Source organism: Pezoporus flaviventris, unplaced genomic scaffold, assembly GCF_033815535.1.
Source record: "Pezoporus flaviventris isolate CSIRO_AGI_PZ_B2104156 unplaced genomic scaffold, CSIRO_AGI_Pfla_v1 ptg000003l, whole genome shotgun sequence".
In the NCBI taxonomy this organism is placed as follows: domain Eukaryota; kingdom Metazoa; phylum Chordata; class Aves; order Psittaciformes; family Psittacidae; genus Pezoporus; species Pezoporus flaviventris.
In genome coordinates this window covers 3,334,696-3,348,705 of record NW_026892551.1, presented here as the reverse complement: position 1 = coordinate 3,348,705, position 14,010 = coordinate 3,334,696, and the positions used below count along the sequence as shown (strand labels likewise).

General features: G+C 44.7%; 2 protein-coding genes and 1 long non-coding RNA gene across 3 annotated transcripts in view; all 3 read left to right on the top strand.

Annotated features, from left to right (window-relative positions):
- The window catches only part of LOC133265042 (T-cell activation Rho GTPase-activating protein-like), a 977,746-nt gene that overhangs the window by 620,755 nt on the left and 342,981 nt on the right, over positions 1 to 14,010 (top strand). The window lies entirely within an intron of this gene.
- Positions 6,837 to 8,666, top strand: LOC133265052 (uncharacterized). The gene is made up of 2 exons (XR_009741857.1): positions 6,837 to 7,176; positions 8,460 to 8,666. It is a non-coding gene; the product is annotated as an uncharacterized LOC133265052 (long non-coding RNA).
- On the top strand, positions 9,645 to 13,720 carry SLITRK5 (SLIT and NTRK like family member 5). Its single transcript, XM_061445214.1, is given in 2 exon segments — positions 9,645 to 9,689; positions 9,692 to 13,720. Coding segments are annotated over 2 exon segments (2,880 nt in total). The 3' UTR covers positions 12,527 to 13,720.

Here is a 14,010-nt window from a genome sequence, read left to right as displayed (position 1 = left end):
TTTTCATAGACATTAAGATTCACATCAGTACTGTTACTACTGAGTCACTTTGAACTCTAGTTTATACAAAATCACTGATTTTCCATTTCTGACCTCTCTTGATTGTTTTGCTTCAGAAAAATACTTAACCATGGGATAGTTAACTTACCCAAAGTGAACAGGAACAAGATAGGCCAGTCTCTATGTTTCAGGGATAGTATACTCACCATATTCAAATTTCTAATAATTAATCTGGAGTCAAAATTTTAACCCAGCTCCTCATATTGAATGTTTTAACCATTAAACCATTAAGACAGAAAACACTTGGTAATTCTCTGAGTTTCTCTGGTTAAATTGGTTTTACTTACTGTAAGAAATTTAAAGCAGAATGAAAAGAATAACCTAATAGATTTGTACAATAGGGTTACCCCTGTGTGTACGAATATGAATAAAATGAATAAATCTCTGTATAATTCCTATGCTACAATTTCCATCAGAAAAACTAAGATGTTATCCCAGATGAAGCACTTAGATCCACATGAAATCATAATCATTTTATTTCAGTTACTATGGATAGATTTAGATACCTAATATTAGACATATCTGATATAATAAAATATTTATTATTTTATAATCCTAAAAGTAGGAAGCAGATAAGAGAGATGAAAATTTTAGTCTAATGTATAATGGCACAACAGTTTATGAAAGTTTAGAGATATTTTTTTCCTATATGTCACTTAATCCATGCCATGTCCTATTGAAAATGCTGGAAGTTTAGCTAGTATTTTTGGGAGAATGGAACTGAGTTGAATATGATTTTCATAAGAAGTATAATGGGAAGCACAGGAACAAGGAGCTGGAAGGGACTATCTAAGTATTTATACCCTCAGTTGTGGGTTACCATACTATTACCAGATATCCAGTTAAAAAAAACAAACAATAACAACAAAAAACAACAATAACAAAAAAACAACGCTCTACAGACTGACTCAGAACCTTTAATTTTGCAGTAACAACCAAAAGACAGACCTTTAATATTCCCTGAGGAAAAAGAGGAACAAGGGCAAAGCCAATGGTCTACGTACAGAGGCCCCTGCAATAGGAGGGGAAATATGTTGTAAATTGTTTGTAAAATGTTCTATGAATTAAAACATGTCCCACTTTACAAAGGAGAACAAAAGAAAGAAATAAACTAACAGAATTCAGGATCTAAATTATACAATAAGGGGAGAAAACATCTTTCCTGACCTGAGCGCCTGCAGTAAGCCCTCAGGCAGAGAACAGATAAAGTGTAAACGTAGAACAACCTTATTCCATCTTCCTCAAAAATCCCTTTCCTTCCCAACTTAGCACAAATGTCACTTTCCTAACAGAAGCTGTCCCATTCAATTACATAACTTTTTCTGCAAGCTTTTCAAGTTCTACCTTAAAACAGCTTTGGTTTATTGGCCTGATACCTACCTGGAAGACCTTTCTAGTATATCACTTTTAAGTCTGTCAATAAATTTCTTCACATTTGTAGGCTATATAATCAATATATAAATATTTGATGACATGCCAACATCACTCTTTAGTTCACGTTTTCTGTTTTTTAGTATTTAACTGAAAATCCATTTGTAACAAATCACGTGTCATTTCAATATGTATTTGGCTATGTGTGCCTTTTTAAAAAGAAAAAAAACAAAAAAGTCTCGTATGTAGGCAGATTTTCCATGCCCTAATTACTCTAGTTTCTTTCTAATCTTTAAATTTCATTTAAAGATCTTCTTTGAATGTTTGACTCGAACCATGCATAATACAACAGGAACTCATGAAAAAGGCCATCCTTTACAGTAGTATTAACGCCTTCCCAACTATTAGGACAACCCTGCCTAATACATTGTAGAATCACATTTCTCTTTTCCCTTTACAGCAGTACTTGATTTGTAATGGCAACATACAGTCACTGATTGATCACTACCTTCAGATTTTAAGAATTTTGTATAAAATTAGAGCTTCTCATTTTACAGCAAAATTTTTCACTCGTGAGTCTGTAGATTCACACCATTCCTTTCAGTCCAGGCCAAAATAAAACAGTAAATATATACAAATTAATTAAATTTATAAACAAACATTGTCATGGTAAAATATTGACAGTAACAATAAATTTATAAATGCTTATACAGTGTATATATATTTACATATATATGTATCTCAACATAAATACAGACACAAATATGTTAAGTATGTGTATATATATATACATGTATACATACATATGAGTATATATACAACTTTTCTTGTCTGATTATCTGGTTCTCAGCAACACCTCTAGTTTTGTATGGTCTACAAACTCTAGTCAGATCTGCTTGCCTTATATGCTGAAATCAGTGATAAGTGTATTATGAAGTACTGAGCTCAAAACTGGTCACTAAGAAACTCCACTAAAGACTTGTATCCAGTCAAGTATGTCCCCTCTCATTACCTACTGTCCCCTTGCCTACACTTACTGGAAATTTTGGACTTGCTTCTGGACTTGCAGTTCATCTGTCGACCGTTTCAGCGCTCCAAGACAGAAATTTTCTGGACCAAATGCTTGTGTCACACAGTACCAGGTATGCTGATGATGTGATTTCTCTTGCCCTATTCCTACTTTCATTATGCATAAAAATTTATATACATAGTCTTGCCAGAAACAGAGGCAACTTTTCCAGTAATTATTTAGTCCAGGCCTACTTTATTCTTAATACCCACTGAATCCTCTAACATCCACCCCACTTTTTCAGTTCTCATTTTATTTGCATGGCTTTAGAAGTTTTTTTACTGTTTCAATTTTCTGTGCAAGTTTTGGTTAGTAAGATTTCTCCGCATTCTCAGTTTGGTTTTATACCTTCCTATTATTAATGCAGATTTCTCCTTGCTAATCAGTATCTTTTTTTCATTCTTCATAGCTTTTGTGTTTGCCCTTATTAACTTGCTTAAGATTTTTACCTTCTGGGAATTCTTTTTCATCCCTGTTACTTCAAAGTGTTTTGTTGTTTTTTTTTTCTTGGGTTGGGATGTTATTTTTCTCCCCCAATGTAAATTTTCAATAATCTTTGATGGGTTTTTTTGGTTTGTTTTTTCTTTTTTTCTGCATAAAGTAATATCATGCCTTACCTGAAAAATAATTCTGATGATCCTCCTCAAGACTATCTCACTAAACTTTTTTGTTTCTCGGTTTGCCTTTCTTTAATACTAGACTGCAGTTATAGATCCTCCACATTCTTCTGCCTTGCAACTTCACATGAAGTGGAAAAGCTCAAAACCACCAGATTAAAGACAATTTTCTGACATCAGTTTTTTTTCCGCAGATCCTATCATTAACTAAAATAAATTCTAAGTTATCCTTGCCTCTCACTTGCTCAGTGTCTGTTCCATAGAAGCTATCTTCTACTGTGTTCAAACTCATATCATCCCCAACATCATTGGCTGATTTTTTTTCTGATATTTGCCTATGAGAAATCACAAAAATCTGCATAATCATATGATCTTGTTACCCTTTTTTCCTGTATTTGTAGGCATTATTATACAGATTAAATTTGTACCAGCAGATTCATAATAAATTGCATCCCCATGAAGCTTTTTTCCTACCCTTTGCCGAATAATTTTCATTCTAGCAGACACTATCTCATCTTCACCCTCAAAATTAACGTCTTTATCACGCTATTGCTCAACAGTCTTTACTCCTTAACAGTTTTTAGTGCATTAACATGAAATTATTTTACCACCTTTTTGGTTCCAATGCATTTAATTCATTACTTTGGTACCTCTGTGTTCCTGTTTTCCCATAATGTCTGGTTCCAAACACTGTATCAACTGCTTCTGCTACTCTTACTGATTGAAGTACTATACAAGTGGGCTAAATCTGTAGAGTTACAAGTTGTCGTAGAAATAATCCATGTATTCATCATATCCCTTCATTTAGCTCTCTTTTCTGTTGTTCCATCCTCATTCATATACCTCTATTTGTATTCCGTATGAGGACTGTATGAGTTACTTCCAAGTTTCTTCCTTTTTCAGTTTAAAGGTTTTTAGGAACTCCTGGTTTAATAAAAGGCATATGAGAGAGAGCTTACCAAAAGGCAACACACTATAGTAATAAATAACTCTTTATTTCTCATAAATTCAGTGACATCTATTGTTTGATGCTCAAGTGCTCAGGTTTATGATGACAGCTCTAGTTCAAATATTCAGATCTAGCTTTCCAATGTAAGGAATACTTTCAGACTATGTAGCCTCCATTCAAATGGAGTCTAATTCCTTGCTGAAATCAGCAAGGAATACAGCGCTGTGTCCTTTCATGCCGGTCACACATATACAAATAAATATTCTGCAAAACTCCACAGAACTTCAAGACATTTTACTAAAAATATAATGTTAATCAGAATAAGAATGAATGGAACAACAGCATCATAGTTCTACACTAACAACTATTTAAGCCTCGTGTGTGCTACTAGAATAATCTAGCAGTCTAACAACTTAGAAATAAGATTTTAGTAAATTGGATTTCTATTCATTACACTTTCAAACATCTCATTAGCACAGGACCAGAATAATTAAACTGAAACATGTGTACAATACTGACTTTTCCATGATAGTCTTTAACCCGATTTCAGGTTTATGAAATGTCAACTTCTCCAGAACAGTTTCATTGAAAAAGCACAGCCTAGCTGCCAATGTTACTTAAAATATCTTTCTCTCTTATGAATAAAAAAGTATTTATGTGTGTCTAATTTTGCATGTCAGGAAGAAAAATTGAATGGAAACACAGCCAGATGCTATGAGAGGCCTGAAAACCGGAAGCATATATGCAAAAAATCCCACGTATTCAAAATACAGAATTACTAGTTCAAAACAAAAATGTTTTTCAAAAATATCAAAGTCATAAGAAACTCTATAAATCATCCCTATTTATTACCTGTGAATTACGCTTATTCCATTACCATCATAAATTTCATGTGGATTATCAGAAAAGCTTTAAAGTTGGGGAACAGAGGGCAGTGCCTAGTGTGGTTTACTACTCTTCTCCTGCCCAAAAGTAGTATCTTAGAACTCAGACTAAAGCCATTCAAAAACTTCCACTGAATCAACTTGGTTTTGCATCAAAACAGGAATATCATAAATTCTTTAATAACAGAAGTACTTTCTCCCATTGAGAAGCTTTCCAAAAGCTTCTACAAAGTCAGAAATATAACTGGTTTATGTAAGAATGTTGTTGTCTATCTAAACACCAGATTTTGCTTATTTGAGGCCTAGGGAAGGAGGACTTGAGTCACATTCCTATTATGTTTGCAAAGAGAAGAATACATCTTTTGGGGAAGGCTGAACATCAAGAAAAAGCTGATTTTTCACAATCATCCCTGGGTTTAGCATGTTGGGATGTTTAAGACAGGTCTTAAGAGCTCTGCTGAAGATACACCCGTGATGAATTCACGCATCATATGCAGTGTTCTTCCCTCTTCAGTGGGCACTAGAAAACCCATGAAGGCACAACTACGTCTAGCATTACCTTTGAGCTAAAGCGAGATTCCATGCGCTGTTCACATGGGATGTACTTTGTGTTACTGCATGCATAACATCTACTTGATTTACCTACTAAAACATACGCAGCGCAGAACAATAATGAATACACAAATACGAGCATATACGCATCTCTGAGTGTATGCAATTAAATTACCTTTTCTACTTTTGAAGATCAGAGGAAACTAAAACACCTAAAGGTAAACGTAAATCACATCACACATCACCGCGGCTACAGCCAGCTTCGCACAGAAAAACCTCCGTGTTCTGCACACCACCAGAATAACGGTAGCTCTCCCATAAACCAACGAAGACAGCACAGCCAGGAAAGCGTCGCCTACTTCCTCGCTCCCTGTCTTCGACGCTCTCCGGAACGCCGCACCCCCCGATGCTGGCCTGTCCACTCCCGCGGGGCCGCCCCGCTCTCGCCCGCGCGTCTCACCCGCCGCCCTGCGCTGCCACCTGGCGGCGCCGGGCGGCATAGCATCGCCTTTCACCGCCCCGCAGCGGCAGCCCGCGGCCTCCCCGGGGAGGGGAACGGGGGACGTCGGCAGAGTCGCCACCACGCCCCCCTATGCCCCGTGGCTAGAGTGCGCAGAGGGGGAAGGACAAGCTAAACGAACCCGACGCACAGCCGGAACCCCGCTTTCGCGGGATGCGTGCAACGAAACCCGCCGTTTCCTTTCACCGCGACCACGCAATTACCCACGGTTTTCGCGGGTGCAGCCGAGGCTCCCGCACGCTCAGCAGCGCCGGCTCCCCCCACCCGCTCCGTGCCGCTCAGCCACAGGCAGCGAGCGCTGCAGGGCGAGCATGGGGCAGGCGGCGCTGCCGCCAGCTCCCTACCTCGGGCTGCCGGGAATACAGCCCGGGGCAGGGCTGCGGGGGGGAACGGGGCCAGCGTCCGGGGAAAGTTGGCCCGTGCCGGGCAAAGTGCGAGCAAACCACGGGAGGAGCAGCGATAGTATCGGCATGTGCGTGCCTGGCGTGTCCGTGACCGCGCGTACCGATGCGCGGCGCCGAGCGGAGCCGGCTGCCCTCCGCACCGCCTCGAACGGCCGCCCTTCCCCGCGGCTCCCCCACACTCCCGTTCCTTCTCCCGCCCCTCTCTTTTCAGCACCCCCCGCCCCGCTCAGCCCCCCGCAAAGCGCCGTCGCCCCGCCCTCGCTCCCCTCCCACTGCTCTCTTCCCCCCCCATCCTCCCCGCTGCGCTCAGCGACTGCGGTTTGATCGCGACGCTTCGCTGGCCTGTCTCCTCCCCCCATCCTCCCCCCACCATCCCCCCGCCGTGCGGGCGCGTGCCGGAGTGCGGTGGGGGCGCACGCCCCCCGCGGCTGCCCGTGCAGGCGGGCGCGCTCCCGCGCGTGTGTGAGTGTGAGATCGCGAGCGTGTGCGCGCTCCCGTGCGTGTGTGCGTGTGCGCGTGTGCGCGTGTGCGCGTGTGTGTGTGTGTGTGTGTGTGTTTGTGTGCGCCCCTGTGCGAGCGCTGGTGTTTCAGCGCCGCCCGAGTGCGGGGGGTGTTTGCGCGCTCCTCACCGCGCTCCCGGTTGCTGCCATATACCCGCCGCCGCCCCGGCGGCTCCGCGGAGCGCCCGCGCAGCGGGGAGGCATCTTTATGGGCTGCCACCATGCTTGGGCCCTGGGGATTTCGGGCGAAGTAAGTACCGGGGCTTACTTTTCTCGCGCTCTCTTTCTCCGCTTCTCTTACTACCCCCCTCCCCCCCCCCCCACCGGTCTTCCTTGGCTGTTGCTTTTCACCCCCAAACCCTCCTCCATCCACGTCCCTGTTCCCCCCCCTCCCCAATCCGTTTCTCCTAACTCTGGGTGCTGCTCGGTGGGGCGGCGATGCCCGGCTGGGGCTGCTACTGCTGCTGTCGTTTGTATTGAAAGCTGCTTCGAGCCGAATATGCAGTGCGGTAATCTAAGGGTTGAACTCTTCGGGGGAAAAAAAAAAAAAACAACAACCCACACACAAGAAAAATCCCGATGCAAGCAACCCCTTTCCTTTTCTCCCCTCCCCCGTCACCCCCCCATCTTCCCTTCCCCCCCCAATCCGAACCTCTGTAGGGAGCTGGCGAACAGCAGCACGCAGTCATCACAGAGGGTTTCCAGGGCGGGATTGCAACCTTGCATACAGCCAGCTACAACTTTATTTTCTTTACCTCCCCCACCCTCCTTTTTTTTTCAGGGGAAGGGAGAAAGGAGGACAGAGGGAATACTGTATTTGCCTCCTTTACTAACCATAACTGAATTAAAGTTGTAAAATGCCTGGGAGTTGAACATTGACCAGGCAGGTTTTCAAAGGCTTTTTTTTTTTCCTCCGAAGAAGTGTTGGTTAATGGATGAATGGATCTGATCAAGCTGAGAGAGAATATGCTAGATACATGCCTTTGAGTGATATTTCTGCTGCCTTCATGCAGTGAAGCCTTTTGCTTTGAGTAATTCCGATCCAGTTGACGTCTGGTCAGAATCAGAGAGAGATTCACAGACTTCTGATTTCTTGCTGCATGACTGCCTTTGCTGCAAGTGCTAGGTTTGCAGCCTTGAACCTGATGCCACAGGAGATGTCTTGCAGTACTGAGACTTCCCGGGATTTTGGATGCATTCCTCCAAAGCAGAGTTGTGTCATGAGGATCGGAGCTCTGAGGTGGACAGTAGAAAATACAAGCTTGCTCCAATATCCCAGCATTTAAGCCTGGATGGTTTATTAGTCTTCCCCTACTGAGACACACAGTGCTTTTATTTTCCCTAGTCATACTGCTTTTAGGCTAGTAGAAGAAAGCCACAAGGAGTCAGAAAGACTGAAAGAAGGAATGGAAATGGGATTTGTTTGCAGCTAGGTGAAATCTGGGTATTAAATTACTGACGTAGGTCAATGGTAGGGTTTCCCTTCCACCTCTCCTTGGCATTTAATCAGCCTGGGTGTCTTCTCCCCTAAAGGATGAAGAGTACTGACAGTCATTGCTGCTTATAATCAGTAACTCTGATGCTTGGAGTGTTGGCGATGAGACATTTCCATGAGACCTATTTAGATCTCTCCACTTCTACAAGGCTAGTTTTGCAGAACGTTGGGAATAAGCGCTATGTCAGATATGGCTGAGACTATGAAGATGATCCGTGTGTTTTACATTTCTCACAAATTTTGGGTGAGTGGTTAAAACATTTCCTTTAAGTCTGTGTGTCTTTCTGTGTGTATGTATGTGTGTGTAAGAACCGAAGACCTCTCCTTGGTGGTCAGCTCTGTTTTATTGTGCATAACTCATGGGGGGTGGTATGTATCATAAAATCAATTAAAATTACTGTGAGAAGATACAGAATTTCTCTTGGCAAAGTGAACTGTTAAGTGCACTGAAGTAGGAGGTTAACGTGTTTAATCTCATTACTGAAGCATTCCTCCACAAAAGTAAGGTGGGGGGGGGGCGTGTGTGTGTGCATGTCTGTGTGGGTGGGTGTGTGCTTTGTAAATGTAGAGATGGGGGGGGAAGGCATAGAAGAGTTTTAAGGAATGTGTGATGTGGGGAATGTGTCAGTGTGCTCTCTGTTGAATTAAGCTGCCGTTTTCAGCACTGAGTGTTTTTCTCGGAATTCTTACCATGGCATTTCCACCACCAGTTAAAAACCGAGGTGGAAGGAGGGGAAGACCTTGGTGCGCTGTTCACCAGAGAGGTTCTGAAGGGAAGGGGGAGTCGGGTAACAGGGGAGGTGGGAAACCTCGTAAAATGGTGCTTCTTATTCTCTTAAATTAGAACCGTGAAACTGAACTGACAGCCATTTTATGTATATTTATGGGGCTGGTCATGAAGAAGAAATCCAAGGAAGCATTGAAATGCACCCCACATGAACAGAAATAGGATAATTCCTGCTTTGACCTTACCTTTTTAAGCACCACAGGCATTTGACTGGCTAGGAGTTGCCCATCAACCTTTTAATCAATGCATGTCATCCAGTTTTTGAAAGTGTGGGAATTAGAAGTGACAGTTGTTTGGTTTTTTTTTTTCTTTGCTTAACAATTCTGCATTCTCTACCCTAGTGAAGATATACATAAACTATGTCTCCATTTTAAATTTTATGGGGCTGTGCTATTATGCTTCTTTCTTTTTTTCTCCTTATCCTACAGGGAATAAAATGTACGCTTGCTGTTCTACAGTAACTTTAGAACAGGACCTCAACAAAAAAAAATGCATATCTGGATGCTGCAGACGATCGCGTTTGCTTTAACATCGCTAGTCCTTTCATGGGCAGAAAGCATCGAATATTATGGGGAAATCTGTGATAATGCTTGTCCTTGTGAGGAGAAGGACAGCATCTTAACGGTGAGCTGTGAAAACCGAGGGATCATCAGCCTTTTTGAGATCAGTCCACCAAGGTTCCCTGTCTACCACCTCTTGTTGTCCGGGAACCTTTTGAACAGGCTGTACCCGAACCAGTTTGTCAATTACACAGGGGCTTCAATTTTGCATCTCGGGAGCAATGACATACAAGACATCGAAACTGGGGCCTTTCATGGTCTGAGAGGCTTAAGGAGGCTGCACCTGAACAACAACAAGCTGGAACTTTTACGGGATGACACTTTCCTTGGGCTAGAGAGTTTGGAATACCTACAGGTCGATTACAATTACATTAGTGTCATTGAACCCAATGCCTTCAGCAAACTGCATTTGCTGCAGGTGCTGATTCTCAATGATAACCTCCTCTCCAGTTTGCCCAACAACCTTTTCCGTTTTGTGCCCTTAACTCACCTGGACCTGAGGGGTAACCGGCTGAAGCTGTTGCCCTATGTGGGCCTTTTGCAGCACATGGATAAAGTGGTGGAGCTGCAGCTGGAGGAAAACCCCTGGAATTGCTCTTGCGAATTGATTTCTCTAAAGGATTGGCTGGACAGTATCTCCTACTCCGCTCTGGTGGGAGATGTGGTTTGTGAGACTCCTTTCCGCTTACATGGTCGAGACTTGGATGAAGTTTCCAAGCAGGAGCTTTGCCCCAGGAGGCTCATTTCAGATTATGAAATGCGACCGCAGACACCATTGAGCACTACAGGGTATTTCCACACTACCCCGGCCTCGGTCAACTCCGTGGCCACTTCTTCTTCAGCTGTTTACAAATCCCCTTTGAAGCCCCCCAAAGGCACCCGCCAACCCAACAAGACGAGGGTGCGCCCCACCTCACGCCTGCCCTCAAAAGACCTGGGATACAGCAACTATGGCCCCAGCATTGCCTACCAGACCAAATCCCCGGTGCCTTTGGAGTGCCCCACCGCCTGCACTTGCAACTTGCAGATTTCTGACCTGGGCCTCAATGTCAATTGTCAGGAGAGAAAGATAGAGAGCATTTCTGAACTGCAGCCCAAACCCTATAATCCTAAGAAGATGTATTTGACGGAAAACTACATTGCGCTGGTACGCAGGGCAGATTTTGTGGATGCCACTGGGCTAGATTTGCTGCATTTGGGCAATAATCGTATCTCGGTCATTCAGGACCGGGCTTTTGGGGATTTAACTAATTTGAGAAGGCTGTATCTGAATGGGAACCGGATTGAGCATCTGAGCCCAGAGCTGTTCTATGGGCTGCAAAGCCTGCAGTACCTCTTCCTGCAGTACAACGTCATCCGGGAGATAGAGGCGGGCACCTTCCAATCTGTCCCCAACCTTCAGCTCTTGTTTTTGAACAACAACCTGCTGAGGTCTTTGCCAGGGAACATTTTTTCTGGTCTGTCTCTCTACAGGCTGAGCCTGCGGAGCAACCACTTCTCCTACCTGCCCGTGAGTGGGGTGCTGGACCAGCTGAAATCCCTGCTGCAGATAGACCTTCACGAGAACCCCTGGGACTGCACCTGCGATGTGGTGGGCATGAAGTTGTGGCTGGAGCAGCTCAACACTGGTGTCCTGGTGGACCAGGTCATCTGCGAGTCCCCGAAGAAGTTTGCCCAGAGCGACATGCGGGCTGTCCGGGCTGAGCTGCTCTGCCCTGACTACTCCGACATTGTCGTCTCCACCCCGACGCCCTCCCCGGGCCAGCTGCCGGCCAGGACCACCCCGTCCTCCTCCACCGTGCGTCTCAACGGCACGGCGGCGGCGGGTGGCTCCGCGCCCGCGGGCGGCGCTGGCGGCGGCAGCTCCTCGGTGCCGCTCTCGGTGCTGATCCTCAGTCTGCTGCTGGTCTTTATCATGTCCGTCTTCGTGGCAGCGGGGCTCTTCGTCCTGGTGATGAAACGGCGCAAGAAGGGCCAGGGCGACCACGCCAGCACCAACAACTCCGACGTGAGCTCGTTCAACATGCAGTACAGCGTCTACAGCGGCGGCCACCAGCACCACCACCATCCCCACCTCCAGCAGCATCCGTCCCACCGCGGCGGCGGAGCCGGCGGGGGGGGCGCGGCGCTGCCCAAAGTTAAGACCCCCGCTGGGCACGTCTACGAGTACATCCCGCACCCCCTGGGCCACATGTGCAAAAACCCCATCTACCGCTCCCGGGAGGGTAACGCGGGCGAGGATTACAAAGACCTCCACGAGCTCAAGGTCACCTACAGCAGCCACCCTCTGCAGCCCGGCGGGGGTGCCCCGTCTCCTCCAGGCCCCCCGCCGCCGGCAGCGCCCGGCGGGGAGGACGCGCCGGTGCGCAGCCCCGCGTACAGCGTGAGCACCATCGAGCCGCGGGAGGAGCTGCTGTCCCCGGTACAAGACGCCGACCGCTTTTACAGGGGCATTTTGGAGCCCGACAAGCACTCCTCGTCCTCCACGCTGGGGACAGCCGGGTCCACCCTCCCCGACTACCCCAAACTCCCCGCTGCATACACCTACTCCCCCAACTATGACCTTAGGCGTGCCCCACAGTACTTGCACCCGGGCCCGGGGGACGGCAGGCTCCGGGAGACGGTGCTCTACACCCCCCCGAGTACTGTCTATGTAGAGCCCAACAGGAACGAGTACCTGGAGCTAAAAGCAAAACTAAATGCAGAGCCGGACTACCTCGAAGTGCTGGAAAAACAGACCACATTCAGCCAGTTCTGAGAAACAGCCCCCCTCCCCCTTCTGCCCTCCGATCCTCCCGCCAGCCACAGCAGCTCCTTCTCTAGAGTATTTGTATTTAACAACCACACGCAAAACAAAGAAACGTAAATGCTGACCTCCCCCCACCTCGCCCACCTCCTGTTTCCCCCCTTTAATTCATTTTATTGTAGGGTGAAGTGCCTTGGCACAGGATTTTTCAGCTTTGGGGAATGAATATGAAAGGGTGTGCTGTTTATTTTCAGTTGTGTTTTTTTTTTTTTTTCCCTTTTCTCAGTTTGTAGTGTGTTTGGAAGTAAGAAACCACCTATTGTATACATTGGGCACAGCACTGCCATTGTGTGTGTATCCATGCATGCTTGGGGGAAGGTGGCAGGAGGGTCTTGTCAGGTCATATTCAGGTTACAAGTATGAAAGTCATGGTCACTTTAGGTTTTTGTACAGACATTGTTTAATTTTGTTTTTTTTTCTGGTTGAAGAGTGCAGCGCACATTTTCCCCTTTTATCCATGGGCGAGTCTAAATGGCTTTTATGGAGATATTAGCACACCCCAACTTTAATACAAGGTTTCCTTTTTTTAAGGATGTGTTTGTATACTTTCTGGACTTTTGAATTAAAATATATTATGATCTTTAAAAGGATCACTGTAGATGTGGGCAAATCATTAAAGTGCAGAGATATATGATCCATAACTGGTTAGTGAAAATAACTTATTGATGAAATATAAAAAATATTTTATTGTAGCACCTATTTTTATATGTACATTAGCATTTCTCTTCACTATTTTAGGGCCTAGTCCTGCAAATTCTTACTCATTTGAGTATGTCTACTTGTGAAAGAAGCCCAAGTTTAGGCCTTCATCCTGCAAGCACTTAAACATACGAAAAACTCTACCAATGGGTATAGTCTCATAGACTCACTCATTGAGCAAAGTTAGTCACATGCCCAAAAGATCAGGATAGAAGATACAGAGCTATTCTTACAACTAAAACTACTGGGACATTTAAGTGTTTCCTCTTTTTTCAGGATGGGGTCCAGAGTCTGTGTATTGCTTTAAAGTTTTGCACTACATTGAGAGCTTTTTTTCCCAAAGCTGATACCGTTTCAGAAGGACGTTTTAAATCATTACAAATAATGCTAATTATGACCGAATCTTAACAGACAATCCAAGACATAAAATCTGATCACAACAGAAAAAAAAAAAAAGTTTATTTAAAAACACACCTTTTAACACCCTGTGCTCAGGCATCTGGTTGGGCAAACTAGTAAGGGACATGTAGAAGGCATTCATTTTAGCAGGAAAAAAGTGTGTTTAATTTTTGATTTGTCAGTTCTTGACTTGTCTTTTTTTTAAATTTTTATTAGTTAACCAAAATATACTGATTTTATAACTGTTGTAGCCAGTTTCTGATTGCTTAGTCAAGTATAATTGCACTTGTACAGATCCACGTGTTTACTGGCATCCTGAAAGACCAAATGATGGACTG